At 65.8% G+C, this 18,904-nt stretch overlaps 1 protein-coding gene across 2 annotated transcripts; it reads right to left on the reverse strand.

Annotated features, from left to right (window-relative positions):
- Positions 1 to 14,295, reverse strand: TSPAN32 (tetraspanin 32). Of its 2 annotated transcripts, none has more exons than XM_003993786.6 (9): positions 14,170 to 14,295; positions 13,537 to 13,651; positions 12,659 to 12,756; positions 8,528 to 8,602; positions 4,964 to 5,065; positions 4,429 to 4,515; positions 2,747 to 2,830; positions 2,362 to 2,453; positions 1 to 1,826 (listed from the first exon to the last, which is right to left on the reverse strand). In XM_003993786.6, the coding sequence occupies exons 1-9, from the start codon at positions 14,233 to 14,235 to the stop codon at positions 1,676 to 1,678; spliced, it is 870 nt and encodes a 289-aa protein (XP_003993835.3). In that variant the 5' UTR covers positions 14,236 to 14,295; the 3' UTR covers positions 1 to 1,675. The 2 variants fall into 2 exon arrangements, with proteins under 2 accessions (XP_003993835.3, XP_044895656.1); XM_045039721.1 differs by lacking the exon at positions 14,170 to 14,295 and adding an exon at positions 13,977 to 14,120.
- Positions 14,296 to 18,904: the final 4,609 nt, after the last annotated feature.

Here is an 18,904-nt window from a genome sequence, read left to right on the forward strand (position 1 = left end):
AGCAGGCTCCAGGCTCTGAGCTGTCAGCACAAAGCCCAATGTGGGGCTCAAACCCCCAAACGGTGGGATCATGACCTGAGCCAAAGTCAGACGCTTAACGGACAAGCCCCCCAGGTGCCCCAGCTGTTCTCTTAATAACCGTCTGGAGATTCCCTCGCTGCTGAGTTCCGTGTTTGTAGAGCTTAACTACATCCCCTTATCTTCTTTCCCTCTTTCCGCCACTGCTGTGCAGAGGACACCTCGCTGGTTGTGATCTTTCAAACACATTCTGCAGGGCACCCGGGGGGCTCAGGTGGTTGAGCGTCTGGCTCTTTGTTTCGGCTCAGATCGTGGTCTCGCGGTCTGTGAGTTCAAGCCCTGTGTCAGGCTCTGCACTGCTAGGGCGGAATCCGTTTGGGAGTCTCCCTCTCTCCCTCTCTCTGCCCGTCCCCGGCTCTCTCTCTCAAAAATAAATAAACTTGAAAAATTATAAAATATGTTTTGTAAGCTGTAGAGTGACAGGCTGACCAGAGCAGGTCTAGAGGACAAATGCACATGGCCGGAGACCCTGGGCTGTCCCCGAATGCAGGACCCAGGAGACCCTGGGGTGTCCTCGCCTGGGGACAAGCTCTTCCACTGGAGGAGGGCCACCGGCTATACATGAGGTGGGAACACGCTTGCCTCCGGAAGCATGCGTGCGTGGGCGTGCGAGGGGAAACTCAAGAGGTGGACGGCGGGGGGTGTGGCCACGTGTCCACTGTCTTGCCTGCCCGTCCTGTCACAGAGGGTTCTTCCCTTTTGGAGGACCCTCCTTTGCTGGACTTGGTGGCGGCAGGCCCGACCTCCCCAGAAGGAGGTTAAACGGCCCCGACATTCCTCTCTCCTTGGTCAGCTCTGCCAGGGCCTCGGCCTGGGCTGGGCCAATCCGGGGTTCCACCTGGGACTTCCGATTTCGAGCAGAGAGTGAACACCCTCAGGGACGGTTGGAGAGAACGGAGAGAGGTAGCTTGGGTGTCCAGCGGGAGCGGCCTGGAAACTGGACCGTCTACGGAGCCCTCCTGCACACACCCCACGAGTCTCGCCTTCGGCCCTGGCACCTGTGAACACCCCACCGGAAGTGTAGGGTTTCTGCCAGAGACACGAGGTTCCCAGTGGGCCTTCTGCAGCCACAGGAACCCTTGCAAGTGAGCTCCCCGGCCGGGGGCAAGGGGAAGTCAGAGGTCTCAGCACAAGAGGACGGGCCTGCCTCGCCGGCTCGGACGTGAAGGCCTCACATGAGAAGGAACGGAGGTAGTCCGCTGACGGCTGGCAAGGAGGGGGCCCTCGGTCCTCCAGCCGCACGGACCTGTGTCCAGCCAGCAGCCGGACTGAGCCTGGAAGTAGGGTCCCCCGGAGCCGGCGGCCAGTGGGGCGCCCGGCCAGGCTCGGCCCTGGGCTCTGACCTCGTGAGACTAAGCACAGTGCCCAAACCTGCCCCGTGGCTTCTCTGCTCCGACCACTTCCCAGTCTGTTCCCTCGGAGTCAGTGAGTGACCCCGGTCCCCTTGTCTGCTGGAACAGAGCTGGCCTCCTCCTCTCCTTCCCCGTCCCTCTGCGCTGCGGCAGAAAACACGTCGCACCCTCCTCGTGAGGCTCGTGTTCAGGCCTGCTCAGGCTCTGTGGGCCGACAGGTGGCAGGACAGGTGGTTGAAGCAGCGTCAGCTGTCCTGGAGGAACCGAGGGCCCCCTGAGGGTCTGCTCGCACGCAGGCGGCCATCGAGAACGTCCGCTTCCATCGGGTGCTGGAGTGCGGCCCCCCCTGGGGAGCGTCTGAAGAAGCTGGGCTCCTGGGGCCGGCAGTCACGGGCTCTAAGAAGCAGAGGGGACTGTGAGGCTGTTCTAGAATGCACCAGGCCCCGGGCAGGACGGGAAGGCCGGGGCAGAGTGGCGGGGTTGGTGAACACCAGGAGGGCCTTCTTGGCCGCCGAGCCTGGGTCCTCCCTGCTCCTGGTGCACGGGGAGCCCTGGGGCTCCCCAGGATCACAGGTCTTGGCCTGGGACTCGTGCGGGGCCCCAGAAGCATCTATCTCTCGGTGCTGGTGGAGACAGCGCTTGTGAGGTCGGGTCTCGGTGAGGAGTGGGGTGAAGAGAGGGGCGTCTCTGGAGGGCTGGTCTGGCAGCTCTCCAGCTGTCCCCCTCCCTCCACATGGCCAGCCACCCCCAAAGCACCCGCCTTAGAGGACTGGGCTACTGGTCCGGGGGTCCCAGCGGCCGGGGGCAGTGGAGACATCCCGGGAGTGGGGAGGGGCAGTGCTCTCTGGCCAGTGAGCACCCAGACGCCTCCACCGGCCGCCGTCTGCACTCGGGGGGGGAGGTGGGGGCAGGCGGGCGGGCTGGGCCCTACCTCCGGCCTAGGGCGTACTTGCCCCTGCGGTCCAGGCTGCAGCCAGAGCGAAAGGCGAACCAGAGAAAGGAGCTGAGCAGCACGGCATACGCCTGGGGGGGGGGGGGGTGGCGTCAGCACAGGCACCGGCGGCTCCAGTGGGGCGTGCACTGCCTCCCTACAAGGGTCTGGGCTCTGCGGGGCTCCCGCCCGTCTCGGGAGGTGGGCACCGTCACCCCCCAGACCGCGTCCCTGGGGTCAGCAGCGTCCTCTCTGGCTCCCCGGTGTTCCCCCAGACCGGAGATGCTGGCCTGGGGCTGCCCAGTCTGCCCTTCCGTCGGGGTGGGGGTCCTGTGCATGCAGGGGCAGGCGGTGGGGGAGGGGTGCCGAGGGAGGGCGAGCGTACCGTGGAGGCCAGGCCGATGCCAGTGAGGGTGGAGGCGATGTTTCCGTAGGTCCTCAGGAAGCTCCTGACCCCCACCAAGCAGTCCTGAGCAGAGACAGCTCGTAAGGCGCCTGCCCTGACTGCCCCTCCCCTGCCCGGGGTCGAGGGCCCCCCCCAAGGCGGAGACCCGCAGTGCCCACCGAAGGCGAATGCTGGGGTGATGGGAAGTCGGTGGGGCCTGGGGGCTCTGGGGAATGGCATCACAAACAGGTGAAAAACGGACGGACAGAGCAGACCTCTGTGGGGACTAGAGGTCGCTGCCCCAGGGTCCAGCGCACGCCTTTCTTAGGCGCCCCCTGAGCAGCCTGTGCTGGGTCATGCATCTGGCTGCCGTGGGCAGGCTGGCTCTCCCTCACTCCCTGGCCCAGGGCTGGGCGCAGAGCATCAGTGAGGGGAGGGGTGGGGGCGCTGGCCAACAAGAGGGGCAGAGAAAGCACTGGGGGAGAGGCCTGGGGTCCTGGGCATCCCCGTCCAGTGCTTCCCCAGGGCACGGCTGCCGCAGAGGCTCTGCCTCCAGAAAAGGGAGGTGACGGACCCATCTCTGAAGCACTCAGATGGCGGCATTTGGGTCTGGGGAAGATGTTGGCATTTGGGGCGGCTGCAGAAAGGATGCACATTCGGGATGTTGCTCTGAAGGCTGGGATGGGGGAGGGGAGGCTGGCTTGCCGTCTGTCTGTGCATCTATCTGCCCCCATGTTCGCTGGGCCCTGGGCCGCAGGACTGACTTCAGCTGGCTGGGAGGTTGGGACCTCTGGCTCCCAGGGCAGCTGGAAATGGTCCCAGGAGCTCGGGCCGCGACGCTGCAGCCTGGCCTGGGTGCCCTGGGGGCAGGGGGGGGGGAGGGGAATGGCCCCTGATCAGCCCCTACTCCCCCTGTGGCTGCTCCTCTTGGAAGGCAGGCTGGGGGCCAGACCACCGTCAGGGACTCCACCCCAGCCCCTCCAGCGCCCTCTCCCGGGGTGGCTCCAGCACCCACCCCCACCCCCTGAGGCCTTTACAGTGGGGACCCAGCCATTCTGGAAGGTCGCCAAGCGGCCTGTGGCCCAGCTTTGCAGACGGGCGCCTGAAGCCTCTTCCTGGGTGGCAGAAAGCCCCCTGCCAGCCCCGCTGGGCCCTCCTTTGCCCTCGCCCCTCCCCTGCACGCCGCCCTCCCTCCCCTGCTGGGCCCGGAGCCCTAGCAACCTCCTGTCTGTTTCTTGGAGGACGGCCAGGAGCCTCTGGCCCACAGATAGGGGTGGGTTTGTTTCCCGGACATGGGGGAGGGGAGCAGGGAAGGAGGTGGGTTGGAGGAGGGCTGGTGGGGTGGTCGGAGGGAGGGCCACGTCCCTCTCTGGGGAGCAAGGGACTTCCCAGCCTCTGTCGCCGAGGCCCTTGGGCGGGCTGACTGGGGCCAGGCTGTTCCTTCCCTCCGCGAATGCACTTCCAGCTCCTTCCGGAGGAGCCCCCTCCAGATCACTGTCTGTCTTCCACCTCCCTCTATGCTTCTGGAGGCTTCCGAGGGCAGGCCTGGCCTTGGGGAGCCCCGAGCTGAAACTGCGTGAGGCGGTGGAGGCGTGAACGGAGCCTGGGGCCGAGTCCAGCCCTCACTGCTGCCTCCAGGAGCCCGGGGAGGGAGAGCCCAGGGTCCCGGCTGTTCTCCTCACCTGTCTGGTGGCCTCCTCTCCTGGACACAGACTGACCTCCGTGCCCCCCAGGAGGCCGAAAGGAGAGTTCTTCCCACAGCACAGGAACTGCAAGAACACGGCGGGGGGAGAGGTCCCCTAAGGGTCAGCTACAAGTGGTCACCACGGCCGCCCGCCCGGGACGGCTCACGTGCCCAGCTGGGCCTCTCGGGCTAAGACCCTGTGGCCACCTTGCTTGATATGCTGTGTTATCGCCACCTTGAAATTCTTCATTTTTTGACAAGAAGCCTTTTTAGTTTTGCTTCGGGCCCCCCAAATTAGGTGGCCAGCCCTGCCCGGGTCAGAGGGAGAAGCCGAGAGGTCTTTGTACCCCCCGTCCCCACGACCGAGAGGGCGTTGGTGGCCCGTGTCCTGGGACCCCCTGCTCAGCATCTGGCCCCGGCTGGCTGACTCTGGGAGGGCACCCTGTACCCATTTTCGGGGTTGCAATCCACCTGGGGAGGCCAAGTGTCCCGGAGCCGCCCAACGAGGAGGTGGCCACCCCCCACACGCTCACCGTGTCCTGAATGGCCACCAGCTGCTGCCGCAGGGTGACAGACGAGCTCCTCACTGCCTGGTCATACACCAGATCGTAGGTGTCTAACACGGCATCCTCCACCTGCACCGAGAGCATCGCGGGAAGGCCTCTGTGCCGGAGAAGCCCCTTCCCTATGACGGACGCAGCTCCCCAAAGGCGGGCCTGCCCCCATGTGCCTTCCAAACAGTCCCCTCCTCCTTCCAGCAGGCAGAGCTCCCTGAGGTCTCCTGGGAGGCTGGTCACAGCAGTCCCCAAGGCTTCAGCTGGGGGGATCTTTCCCCACAGGAAGGGCCACCAATGCCACAGTCCCGCTCTGGGGGCAGGGGTCTTGCATAAGCCAGAGCCCTGAGCCGCGGTCACCTCCGGCTCTGATCTTTTGGAGCGTAGAAGGCCTGGCCGAGGGAAGTGGCCACCTACTTCTGTTGATCTGGAAATGGGGGTGGGACAGAGAAGGCTGGCAGCCAGGCCTGGGCAGAGAAGGCTGGGAGGAGCCTCCTGCCAGGAGCTCAGCTCCCCCCTGATGGTCTAGGTCTCTCCCCAGAACCACGTGGTGGGTTCTGTAAAGCCAGGCAGCCGGGCTCCAAGGAAGAAGCCTGGGCATCCAGGGCCGGCTCTGAGCAGACAAGGCAGATAACGGAGAAGGAAGGTGCAGACAGGGGCCTGGCCCGGTTCTGTCTTCACCTCACACCCAGCGTCACCCAGACCTCACTGTCTCCATCTTCCTGAGCACCTGTTCTGCAGACCTAAATGCCCACCTGTTGCCAAATGAGTCCTTTGAAGACAAACGGGAATCTCACCACCTTTAGGAAGCCTTCCCTGACCGCCCTGGGGTCGATGGTCTCCTGGCGTGGGCCAGGCTTCTTTGAGCTCCCCTGTCCTGTGATGCCTCCTGTCCCTTCCTAGAGACGCTGAGCCCTCCCCTGCCCCCTCTCCACCCTGTGCTGTTGTCACACTGACGGCTGGGACACGACGGCTGCTCAGGGCTGTCCCCGAGGCTGGGGGTAAACAGATGACCCAGCATGACCCACATGCTCCCCGGAAAGGGTGGCTGTCCTGCTGGCAGCCTGGAGGACCGGGGTAGGCGGGCCACAGAGGGTCTCTTGGCCAGCCATGTCCAAAGCCCCTGTGCCTCAACAGGAACCAGAGGGACGTTCATCACCCCCTCCACACCCACTCCCGGCACTAAGGGACCCTCCCATTGAGACACTGCACTGCAAGCCATCCCAAACTGGGTCAGCTGGTTTCCAGCCAGTCGCTGGGAGGTGGGCAGTGCACTGGGCTAGAGGGCAGGCGTCAGGCTGGCCAGCACCGCAGTAGGGCCTGGCTGGTGGCCCTCTCTCTGCCTCTGTCTCTAGGTACAAAACGAGGGGAGACCATGAAGCCACTGTGTCCCCATGGGAGGGCGTCCCTGTGAATCTGGGGGCCTGGGAGAGTGGGCCTGGGGTCAGCGGGCAAGTGGCTGAGTCAAGGAGGCCAGCTCGGACCACCCTCCTGGTTGCATCACCCCCACTAGGGCCCAGGGAGTAGCCGGGTGGCCCACGGCCGGCTCTCGGGATTGCAATCTTGGCGTAGGAAGAATATGTGCTGACCGGGGTCTGTCCCCAGGACCCCAGAAGCAGGAGGCACGGGCCCCGGCTTCAGGCAAAGCCACGCCCCTCACCCAAGACCCCGGGCCTAGCAGTGGGGGCCCAGCTGGACCCTCCCCACAGGCCTGGGCATCTGTCCCCGTTACTGGGTTTGGGGGTGCTCTGGGAGCCCGAGGCCTTGCTTCTCCGTGACAAAACTGGAGTGCACCTGGTGGTCTCGGATGCCTCTGTGCTTCCTGCCAGGGTCCCTAATCCTAATTAGGGGGTACTGTCTGTACCCCCCAGACAGTGCTCCTCTCAGATTCCCACCTGGTCACAGGGTGGTGACCCCAAATGATGCTGGTGTGTGTGGGGGGGCGCTGTTTAGGGTAAACCCCAGGCAGAGAGGGACAAAGAGGCATTGACTCAGGGCAATGTGCCCTGGACGGTGACCCCTGGGCCTGAGTACCTCCTCTATAGAGCAAGGCCATGACCATCACACCTGGCCTGGTGACCCGGCCTCCTCCATCTGAGGAGCAGGTGAGGGAGAAACGAAGCCCATTTCTGAGGGCAAGGGAAGCCAGGACCAGAGAGGGTCAGCACAAACCTAAAAGCACACAGTACAAGCCAGGCCCAGTCTCCTGACCCAGATGCCCCTGGGGACCTCTGCTTCTGGGGGCCCGGGCAACAGAGACCCTGGGGCCACTGGGACTCAGACACACAGGCAAGAAATCCTGGCTTGTCACCTGCTGCCTGCACAGTGTTTTGCCAGAAACCGAGTACATTCTAGCCAGACTGGCCTCGGTTTGCCTGGGCTGGTCCTTTGGGAGCACACAGAGGAACTGAGGCCCAGTGGAGAAGGGATCACAGAAAGTCGGGGCAGACAGGGTCTATGCAGCAGAACTCTCCCATCCCTGTCTGCAGTCCCACCTGCTGGCCCCTTGACTTCTCAGCCTGCTCCAGAGGCCCCACCTGGGTCTGGGCTCTCATGGGTGAAGGTTGGGCCCAAGGGCCATCAGGATCTTGTCAACTGCTGGGGACTGCGGACGGCCTGTCTCTTGTCCCTTTGGCCTCAGCCAGGGAGCAGCTGGGCTACGGGCTTGGACCCCTGGGCCTCCCTCTCTGAGCCTCTTGGGTACCCGTTTCCTCTCCCCAGACGGGGGGCCTGCCTTGCTCCCCAGCCCTGCTCTGGGAGGGGGCCAGCCCCACTCCCCAGGCAGGTTCTCAGCTCCGTCTCAGGGCTCTGGATTCAGACAGAATTTCTGCAGGGCCAGGCTGTCCTGGCCCCTGTGCCCGAGGCGCTGCCCCCAAGCTGTGGTCTGGCCTCGGTCCCTTGGGTCAGCACCCAGGCCTGCGGGCTTTGAGCCTGGCTCATGTACGCTCTCTGGGGACTTTGGCCCTGAGGACTGAGTTATCCCAGAGCTGGGGCCTCCCCCCAGCCCCCAAATCGGGACGGGGCCCCCTCTCACACCCTGAGTCCATCCACACTGTGCTGAGATAGCAAGCACACAGAGGACAGCAGCTGACGGGCGGAGGGGGGACAGACATGGGAACCACCTCCCGTGGGGGTCCACCCCCCACGGGCATCACCGCCCCGATCACCACCAACACGGAAGCCCTGGGGAAGAGCCCACCCCGAAGTGCCACCAGGAGGACAGCCCTGCCCTTCCGTGGCCCCCTGGCTGCCCCTGCTCCAGGGCTGAAGGGTGGCTGTCATCTGGGGATAAGGCCTGGACACCGGCAGGGCTTCTGGGCCAGTTTCCGGAGCACGGACCTGTCCATTCAGTCCCTCAGGTCAGCCGGCCGCCCCTCCCCCGCACCTCACCCCCTTTCCAACTCCTGACCCCCCAGGCCTGGGGGGCTTCTGAGGCCTGTCCCAGCCTTCAGGTCCCAGTCCCCCCCAGAGTGGACTGTACCTGGCTCAGGTACCCCCTGCTGTGTGATGCTTGGGGGTGGGGGGGTGCGGGCAGGCACTCACCTGGGCAGGGTTGTGGAATCTCCAGAAGGCCACCTGCACCAGGATGCAGAACGCCAGGGCAAAGCACAGGAAGCCCTGGGGCGGAAGAGACGAGGGTCACCCTGTGCGGCCCGACCGGCCACCTCGAGGCTGGGCCTGGGCCCCCTAGTGCATGGGGTACACACGCAGGCCGAGGAAGAGACCTGGGCTGCGGGCACACTGTTCCCAGCCCTTCTGGCTTGTTTGCGAATTCTTCCCCTATTGGTCATTCTGGCTCGCGGGGGCCCTTCCGTGGCAGCGCCACGTCCCCCCAACCCCAGGGAAGGAGGCAGTCCCCTGGATGATGGGAGCCCCCACCCAGTGGGGCTGCTTCCGGGGGCGGGTGCTGGGCTGAGATGCGGATCTGGGAGAAGGGTCCAGCGAGTGGAGCGCAGGGGTGGGGGGTGGGGGCTTCTGCAGGCGCACAGCAGGGACTGCTCAGTTCTTTTTGCTTTCTGGAACGTGCCTCTGGGTCAAGCCCCAGCCTCTGCAGCTGGGCTCCTGTGGTTCTGGCCGGAAGGAGCCAGGGCAGGTGGGGCACCCCCAGGTAGGGGGAGTCTGGGCAGAGGCCCGCCTCCTGTCTTCACCCCCTGGGACCCCAGCGTTGGAGGAGATGGAGTTCTCTGGGGGGAATGTCTTTCCATCATCAGTGCCCCCACGGTGCCCTCCTCTCTCTGGCTCGGGGGTCTGGAACTGTTGAGCCCCTGCTGGCCGAGGCCAGGGAGTATTATGGGCCCCTCCCTGGAGAAGTGTGCACAACCCAAGCTTTCGTGGGCAGCTTCAGAAGGTCACCCGAGACTAGGAACCCTGGCTCACATGCCGCCCTGGGGATGTCACCCCACTGGAGCTTGACCGGCCACCTGCGTGCCGGTGACCCTCAGACCTGGGACTCCGGCCAGGTCTCCTCCTAGACCTCTGGGCAGTTCGGCTGGCCGCTGACCACACAGCCTAGGTGTCCAGAGGCCCGCTGTGTGTGCCTCACCTCCCCGCCGCGCTGGCTTTGTGAGGGCACTGCCGCCCCGTGCCGCGGGGGACAGTCCTCCCGGGACTGTCTACAGCCTGGGGCAGACTGTGGCCGGGTTCTCCCCACCCAGCCACTGCCTCGCTAAGGGCGACACCCAGGAGGATCGATGACCAGTGGAATCGAGAGATGCCCGCAGACACAGACACACGGACACTGGCTGGGCGGGGCCGGGACAGAGAAACGGTCCATGCCAGGGGCCTCCACCAGGTGCCGGGAGAGAGCAGGCCACGCCCACCAGTCCCCAAACTTGGTGGGAGCACTGGGACCTCTGGCTCTGCCCTGGGGTGCGTGGTGGGGGGCGGGGGGGGGGGGAGCAGGCAGCCCCGTCTTCCCCTGCTGCCTCCTGCCTGCCTGTCCTAGAGATGGCTCCACCCTCCTCCCCCTCCTCCTCCTTCTCTTCCCCCTCCTCCTCTTCCCTCCTGCCTCTCCTCCCTCTCGCTTCCTCCCTATCCCTCCTCCTCCCTTCTGCCTCTTCCTCCTCCTCCCTCTCCCCCTTCCCCTCCTCCTCCTTCACATCCCTCTTCTCCCCTTCTTCCTCCTCCTCCCCCTCCTCCTCCCCCTCCTCCCTCTCCTCCTCCTCCCCCTCCTCCTCCTCTTCCTCCTCCCTGACTGGCCGAGGGCCTCCTTCTCCATCTGGAAACCATCGCTCAACACTGCCTCCCAGGATGGGGGCCCTGAGCCAGCTCAGGAGACCAGCATTTTCCAGAAATCGCTTCGCTCCTCAGGAGAGAGCACGCCACCTCCCTCCCTCCACTCGCCCGCCTGCAGGGAGGGCCTCTGGCGGCCCCAGGCCCACCTCACCTCCCCAGGGGCCTGCACAGCCTGGAGCCGCTGGGTGCGGCCGGCCCAGCGCCAGCATTTGCTTTCTCCTTCTAAATAAAAACCATGAATAAATCGGCCGCCCTTTGGGCTCGGCTCATTTCCTGCTGAGAGGCCCGCGAGGGGCGAGGCTGGAGGAGGTGGGAGCGGGAAGGGGCGGGCGGGGGACAGTCGGGAAGGGTCCCCCCGCTTGCCAGTCCGTCCACACGCGCTGCTCGGCGTGTGCAGACGCACGGCCGCGCCAGACCCCGCGGCGCACGAAGATGCACGCGCGAGGGCGGCTCCCCGGCGCGGGCCCTCGGGGGCATCGGGCCGGGCGCCCAGGGAGGGGGCGGGCTGCCGCAGGCGGCTGTCGGCTCAACCCCGGTGCCCCTGCCCCCTGCCCACAGGCCAGAGCGGAAGGCGCCCCGGAGCATCTGGACCAGGAAGGGCCGCCGCGGGCTGGGGATGCCCGGATCGGGTGCCCGGAGCGCGAACTGCGGGAATGGGAGCACCTCCCGCCTCCGGAAGCTTTACCGCTTCGGCCGGCACCACGGCGCCCCCTGGCGGCCGAGGCTGCCGCCCCGGCGCGGGCCTCTCCAGGCCGGCGGGGGCGGCCTCGTTCTCCAGCCTCGCCCCGCTGGCAGGCCCCCAGCCTTAGGGCTCCGCTCGGGGGCGGGGGGCAGTCCACCCGCCTGTCAGCTCCCTGAGCCGGGCCTTAGGGCTCCTGGTCACACAGACGGACGGCCCTGCCAGTGCCCCAGTGCCCCCTCACTCCTGCCCGGCCTACCAGCCAGCGGGGAGCCGGTGGTGCCCCTCGAGCCCCCCTGGGACTGCAGCTTTAGGAGAGGCCTGTGTCCCTACAAACCAGGAGTCATTCCCCAAACATTTGCTGACACGGGCTGGGTGGAGAACCCCGCCAGCCCTCGGCGAGCCCCGGGGTGGCTGGCTCCCTGGCTGGTGACCCCATGAACCGCTCTCAGGGTAGGGGTGGGGTCTGCAGGAGGAGAGGGCTGGAGGCAGGAGGGGGGGGGGTCTCCTAGGGGGTAGAGGGAGGCCTGGGGGACCCAAGGGGCTGCAGGGAGCCTGCCCTGCGGGCAGCGGAAGGGGCTCCCGGTGTCCAAAGGCTCTGTGTCTGTTTCTTTGCTGCGCCCCAGTTACTCTGTAACTGTGTAGCCCCCCCACCCCACCCCGCCCTTGCATCTGAATAAACAAAGAAGCCACGTTCTCACTCCAAGGGGGAGGCAAGAAACTTCGTCATCCTCTAGCTTTGGTCCTAGGCCCCAAGCACGTGAGAACGTCTCAGCAGAAGCGAACATCATGTTCCGGGACGTCAGCTGCGGACAGACCTGGGAGGCACCGGCGTGGGCGCCCCCTCCCCCTCGGTGATGCTCACCTTTGACCAGACCCTACCCCGGAGTCCCGAAGAAACACGTACCCCGGACCCCTTTGCCAAATCAAACCTGAGTGACGGAGGGACTTTCTCTATGTCCTTTCTGAGTCTCCCCGTCTCCCTCCATCTTCTCTGTCACTGACCCTGATATTCAACAAACTTTTCACTTCCTCCCGCTCGCCTGTGACTTCTGTCCTGTGAGAAGCGGACGGCCCTCCTGGCTGGTTCTGCGGGACCCCCTCAGGGTCCTCGGGCCTGGCCTGCCTTTGTCAACTGGACTCTGCTGGGCCTGTAGGGAGTCCCGGAAGGAGCCCAGGCTGGGGGGGGCATGTGCTGGTGGCGGCAATCGGGGGGAGCAGGTGAGAGCCCAGGGTCCCTTAGGAGAGGAGGGCTCGCACCAGAGGGGGCAGGACGGACGGGCCTGGGGAGGCAGGGATGGGGACAAGGGGCCGCCGCTCTGGAGTCAGATAGAGCCTCCCCACGGCTGCAAGGGAGCAGTGTGGGCTCCAGGCCACCTTGGGGCACCGCACGAGCCCCGACTTGCAGTGATCTGGCCACCAGAGGGGTGGGGGGGGGCATATCCCTGCCTCCCCGCGTGTCCTCGTAACAGGAAATGGAAGCCGGTTCCCAGAGCCTCCAGCATGATGCAACCAGACCTCCCCGGGCCTTTGGCAATGGCTCCCAGGCCTGGGAGGGCCGACTCTGCCCCCCTGGATGACAGAGTAAAGGAGGCCTGGCAGAGGGGCCCTGGCTGGCCCCGGTGGATGGGGGTCCCAGCTGGCACACAGCCTTCGGACCTCTGTCTCTGTTGCGACACTGTGGGGGGTGCTCCCAGCCCGCCCCGCTCTTGATCCCGCCCCAGGGGCTGGGGGGCTGGGGAGGGGCAGCGAGAACTCACCCCAGCCATGAGGCCCCCGGCCTCCCTCACGGTGGCTACAGCACCCAGCACGGCGCCCAGGGTCAGGAGCCCAGCCAGGCTGATGCTGGTGCAGAAGGCTGGGTGGGGAGAGAGAGGAGGAGGTTAGGGGTGTCCCGGACGGGGGTCCGGAGTGCACAGGGCTTGTGTCTGAAATCCGACCCAAGGGTACACTTGGGGGGTGGACTTCTGGGAGCTCTGAACAGGTCCACACGCCCCCTCAGGCAGGACGTCCCGCCCACCACCCACTCCCTCTCCTCCCAATGCTCAGAAGGCCAGAGGGAAGGAGGAGGCCCGAGGCCCCGCCCCCCACTTCTGTTTCTGCAGTCGCCCGGGCTATCTCGGAAGCCACCAGGCAAGAGCGGGGTGTCTTATCGGTCCAGGCTCAAGACCCAGGCTTCCTGCTCCAGGATTCCGGCTTCAGGGTAAAAACTGGGGCCTAAGGGGCAGGAGGCCTGGGGCTGGGACCACGGCCCGATCCTGTGGGCCTCAGTCTCCCCCACGGTTTCCTTCCTTGGCGTCCTGTGCTCTTGCCTGAGACCAAGCCCCCAGAGTGCATCCAGGTCCGGGCCCCTTTGTCCTGGAGCAACGCCTCCAGGACACGAGGCCATCTGGATGCTACGTGATCGTCCCGCTTGTCCCCAGGCCCCCAAGGGAGGGCGGGAGACCTAGGGAGAGGCAGAGGCTGTGTCCCAGGCCCTGGCTCTGCCCAGTGGAGAAGGACCCCGGGGTGGCCCTCTCTACCCTGACCCACTGCCTGGCCCAGCCTGGCTCCACTAGGAGGCCCTCACCCCAGCCCAGGATGCTCCCCACGGCCTTTGCACCTGCAGCCTCCCCCACCCCGACAGGACCTCACTTACCCCAGCGGCGTGTGGCCTCATAGGGGGTCCTGTCTGAGGATGCGCGGCCGACGACAGCAAAGTGTGTCCCTAGGTAGTTGACAGCTGCCATGGCGGCCATAGAAAGGCCCAGTAGCTGGGGGTGGGGCAGACCCGCAGTGTGGGGGCAGGGCTGGGCGCAGAACGGGGCCCCAGAGAGCAGGGTCTGGGTGTCCTGGGTCCACTGGCCAACCTCCCTCAGCTTCATGGTCTCACTTGGGACAGGCTCACCTTGTCCCAGGCACCGCGTTGCACACACAGATGCACCAACAACACACTCACTCCCCACCCTCCCCCACCACACACATTCCTTTTCCGGCCGCCGAAAGGACCCAGAACCTTGGGTCATTCTGTCCGCACAGTGGAGGATGGGCCCACCCCACCCCAGCAGCCCCCTCCCCCTGCCCCCTGCCCCCTCTGACCTGCGCTGCCTGGCTAGGCCCCCAGGGGCGTCCTGTCCCCACAGTCGCCTGCCAGGAGCCCACCACCAGGGGCTCCAAGTGCATGTCCCAGGGGCAGGATAGGGACAGCAGGGCTGGGTGTGGGGGAACCACAGTCCTGGAGGTCTGATAACGCGTCCCGCCCCCCACCCTTCCCGCCTGACCAGCCTGTTACCAAGACAAAGGAGCTGGTGACCAGCAGCTGGCACTTGGCCACCCTGACTCGACTCCAGGACTGCATGGTGGCCTCCTCCGGTCCCTGCTCCTCTTCCCTCCTTCCCTCCTCCGCCCCTCCCCGCCCACTGTGGTTTCCAGCTGGGCAGGGGCCTCTGACCACATCTGCCCGCCCAGGAGGTAGGTTGCGTCCTGCGTGTCTCTGTGTTTGTCAACACACCCAGAGAACTGAGCCTCTGGCTGCCCCAGAGGACACAAAGGCAGCAGGGGAGGGGTGGTGAGGCCAGCTCCTGCCACCCCTGCTGCCCCCCAGCCCTGACCCAAGGCACCAGGACCCCTGGAGGGATTCGGGGCCTCCCCCGAAGAGTGTGGCCTTGTTCTCCGTGTGGCCGCAGAACACATCCTGGGGGGAGGTGGGTGAGCAGAGAAGGTGCCTGGGTAGGGGGTGAGCTTCCTGTCCTGGGAGCATACAAGTGGAATCCTGCCCCAGGCTTGATTCTGGGAGGAATGTGGGAGGCAGGATCTAACGCGAACATCAGGATTGGTGTGCCATCTTACAAAACACCATTTGAAATGTTCTGTGACGACAAAATATTTGGAAAGGGAATTTGATTTCAACGCCTTGGTGGCACAAAGGGGTGATTTGGAGCAGAGCCATCTTGGGGCCACCGGGGAGGACGGGAGCCCTGGTACCACGCGCCTGGCTGGGAGGCCCAGGGAGGCTTTGCCCAAACCCGAGTCTGTAACTGGACGATTCAAACCTGAGGGTGAGGCAGGGCCACAAACTCACGTGGGGCTGTGTCCCCCGGGGGGGACACGTGGTGAAGCCACTGTCTGGGGTCCAATCTTGGCCGGTTTGTACCACTCGGCCACTGTTGTGCTCCTCGGGGAGGCAGGGCTGACCGGGCGGAGCAGGGGGCTCACCTCCGTGCTGGAACGGCTCCCTTCCGGTGTCTCTCGTGTGGGGTCCCCCCGGACACTGGGGACCTCAGCAGGGGAGGGGGTGCCCCTGAGAGCTGCAGGCGAGGTCACCCCTTGGCCTTCTGGAAACCAGCATTTCCGGCCATCTCCTCCCACCCGCTGCTAAGAACAGGGGCAGCCGGGACGCCTCCCCCATCCCGGTGCCCCCAGACCCTCCACTCTGGTCCCAGGAGTACCCCCTGGGTCTGCAGGGGCACAGGGGCATCTCTGATGCCTGTGGCACCGCTCCAGATGGGGCCCAGGCGTGACCCCAAGAGGCGGCAGGAGTGGGGGTGCAGGATCCCGGGTGCCTCGGGGTGCCGGCCGTGGGGACCGGCCAGCTTGACGCTCTCTTGGCGGAGATGAGCCGCTCACTGCCGTCACTTCTCTCCAACTTTGGTGAGAGACACAGCACCTGGCAGCCTCTCGGGAGACAGTGAGGTGACCCTGCCTGCAGCCAGACCCCCAGGTGCCTCCGTGCTCAGTTTGGAGAAAGGCTTTCGGAGCCGGGCCTGGGTTCCTGGCCTTCAGACACTTGCCCGTCTCCTCTGGGCACCTGGGGCGGCCACTGACCTCCAGGAGCCGTGAGGGGGCCTAAAGCAGCAGGCCGATCCCCGAGGGGTGGCCCGGTGGGACGCTGCCCGGCCTGCGCCCCTCAGACCCCGTCCTGACGGTGGCCCCATTGCGAGCCAGCCCCGGCCTGCCTCCTGCTTTCTTTTCCACGGGAGACGCTGGGCGCGTGTGGGAGCACGTGCACACATGTGTGCATATGTGCGTTATATGTTATTTGCTGGCCGGCGACCTCCTTTTTCCTTCCTCCTCCGCGACCTCATCTAATAATCGGGTCATTGGAAACTGTCATAGGAGCTGACTGAAAGTGCCCCCAGTGGCCAAGGCTGGGACAGCAGAGACCCGGCTCGGGGACGTGGAGCTGGATGATAGATAGCCCCATAACCCACCCCGTCACAGACACCCGGGCGCCCACACTGGGCAGGTGGCCCCTGGAGGAGAGGAATGGGAGAGGAGACCAGGACACCCGCCGGCCTGGAGAAGCCCAGGTGTGGCTGTCACAGCGATGTCCTTCTGGAGACCACAGCCCGGCCGCACCTGACGCACACCTCCGCCAGGTGAGCCGGGCCAGCATCGCGGGGACGAGGCAGGTGGGGAGCGAGAGCCCGGACGTGATGGGGTGGGAAGGGCGCGTCACCCTGTGGCCCTCCCCCCAAACCCACAACCCCGCCTGACCGTGACACACACACCAGACAGACCCCAACTGGGACACGCCCCACGATGTGGCTGACCTGTCCCCCTCGGAACTGTCCGGGTCATCAAAAACTGTCAGAAACCTGAGGACCAAGTGTCCCGCGGTGCCCTGGGTGAGAATCGGGGATGGAAGCAGGACGGTGGGGAAAGACAAGAACTCTGCGTAGAGTGTGGACCTTTAGTTAACAATAATGGGTCAGCAGTCATTGATTCGTTGTGACAGATGTCCCAGACCCACGTCAGATGTTGGTGCCAGGGGACAGCGGGCGTAGGGGGTGCGCGAACTCTCTGCACGACCTTGGCAACGTTTCTGTAAACCTAAAGCTGTCCTACAATAGCTTTTATTTAGAAGCGTGGTTATGTCCAGAACCCCAGTCTCACAGCACCGGGCGGTCGGGGGGGGGGGCACAGTGGTGCTGGTTCCGCCTGTCCACTCACTGAGCCGTGAGCTCTTCTCCCCCCACTTACCCACCCCCAGTCCATTAGCTGCTCATCCACCAAGACTGTCACCTGTTCGGTGACGGCACCTGCCCACCTGCCTGAACACTCGTGCGCTCACCTGCCCACCTGCCCACCTGTCCACGTGGGACCCGCACAGCCCCAGGAGCCCCTCTTCCCCCAGGAGGGCCCACCCCAGGCTGGCAGGGCACACGTTGGCCCGGCCTGGCAGCGGCCGAGCCACACCCAGGCTCGGGACTCCGGGCCCTGCTCCATGCCCCCCCCCAAGATTCTGGGACAGAGCTTGTCCTGCCCATGAAGGGGTGGGGTAGGGCCCATGGAGGGCTGCACCCCTGCACGCATGCAGAGGGGGTCGAGGGGTGCATCCACCTCACGGGTGCCAGCACCGCCTCCCCAGGCACCCTGGAGCCCCTTCCCTGGGCCCAGGCGTCAGCAAGGAGTGTGGACTGGGCGCTCCCACCCGGTGGGGCCTAGCCCCCCCAGCCCCCGGGAGGGCCCTCACGGCAAACATTTCCAGCCCACTCCTGGAATTTATTTAACCCGCCGTGAAAGAGTACCCGATGACGAAACAGTGCAAAGCACTCACTGTCTGCGCTGCGTGGCTCCGGGGCATATCCACACCCCCGCCGGGGGCCCGGGGCCACTCAGGCTGCAGACCCCACACCCCAGGGGGTCCCTCCAACAGGCCCTCCATCTCCCGAGGCAGGCCAGGGTCGGGGTGGAGCCAACAGCCGAGTGAGGAAGGGGACAGGACAGGCCTTCGCACTCAGGCGGTGAGCTCCGTGCCTGCATCCTGCTGACCGAACGCTCTGCCCCCAGGTTCGCAGCCGAAGCCCGGGCCTCAGGGTGGTGGTTAGGGTGAGTGAGGGCGTGAGGGTGGGGTCCGCGATGGGATGGGTGCCCCCACCCCTCGCCCCGGCGAGGACCCGCAGGGAAGGGCCCTTGTGTGCACATGGGAAGGGGGGCTCCCCGGGAACCGCGTGCAGGGGCCCCGGCCTCGGGCTCGCAGCCTCCAGAACCTTGAGGATAAACGTCTGAGGTTGCAGGCCACACCTGTGGTGTTGTGGTGCGAAGGCCGTGGCAGGCCATCGCCTCGTGTTTACGGAGCACCTGCGAGCCAGCTCTGGGGAATCCAGTGAAGGAAGCAGATGTGGCCACCGGCCTCGGGGGGCCCATCCGGAGCGGGGAGGTGGGGAGGCCTGGGGAAGGCTCAGGTCGGGCAGGGGTGAGGCGGGGGTGGACCTGGGTCCTGGGGGCAGAGGCATAGGCGTGTGGGGAGGTGGTGAGAAAAAGGGAGGGACCGGTCACCTCCCGGCAGGAGCTCCGTCCGGTCGTCGCCTGCCTGTAGGACACACAGTCTGGAAACGCTGGGGCCCGTCCAGGTGGCAGGAGGGATGGGGGACGAGAGGCGGGAGGCAGAGGTGCTGGAGGCCTGGGTGGGGGCAGGCAGCCGAGACTCCGCTCTGAATGCCCCCCCCCACCCCCGGCGTGCAGCCTGGTGCCTGCAGAGGTGACCCAGGACCAGCTCTGGCCAATCACAGTGGCCCTCCCTGCCCCCAGTGGTGGGCCTTGGTGTTGGATATGTGACCCTTAAGGGCCACTCTCTGGGTCAGGAGCTGCAAAGTGGGGCCCCCAGTGGTGCCTTCCCTGCCTCGCGGAGCCACGTAAGGCTGAACCCCAGGATGAGGGGAGCCAGGGACCCCCAGGCCTGTCCCACCCCAAGGACCCAGCTGACCCTGGGCAGCACATGCTACATCGGCTGAGGGCTGCCGTTCGCACAGGCCGGCATGAAGCGAGGTCTGAACGGGGTGTGGTGGAGCCAGAACATAGCAGACGGAGGGGGGTGGGCACCGAGTCAGGAAGCATGGAGGAGGGCTGTTTTGGGGGGGGGGACGGCCACACTGCTGACGATGCAGGTAGGGGTGGCCGGGCCGGAAGGCCCTGGAGCCCTTGCAGGCCTGTGATGGGGACCCATGATCTCAGCTACTGGACCGTGTGTCCCAGAATCAACCTGGAAGGACAGGAGCACGTGACAAGCTCTGGGTCAAGCGGGC

The sequence above is a fragment of the Felis catus genome, chromosome D1 (assembly GCF_018350175.1).
Source record: "Felis catus isolate Fca126 chromosome D1, F.catus_Fca126_mat1.0, whole genome shotgun sequence".
NCBI classification, from domain to species: Eukaryota; Metazoa; Chordata; class Mammalia; order Carnivora; family Felidae; genus Felis; species Felis catus.

What these genes read in the sequence shown, in the direction of transcription:
- TSPAN32 (XM_045039721.1), bottom strand. Translation starts at nt 14,060, where the DNA reads ATGCACTTGGAGCCCCTGGTGGTGGGCTCCTGGCAGGCGACTGTGGGG. An exon ending in TGAGGCCACACGCCGCTGGG is followed by an intron (nt 12,757 to 13,536) that starts GTAAGTGAGGTC and finishes CTCCCCACCCAG; the next exon opens with CCTTCTGCACCAGCATCAGC. An exon ending in CCGGGGGCCTCATGGCTGGG is followed by an intron (nt 8,603 to 12,658) that starts GTGAGTTCTCGC and finishes CTTCCGCCCCAG; the next exon opens with GGCTTCCTGTGCTTTGCCCT.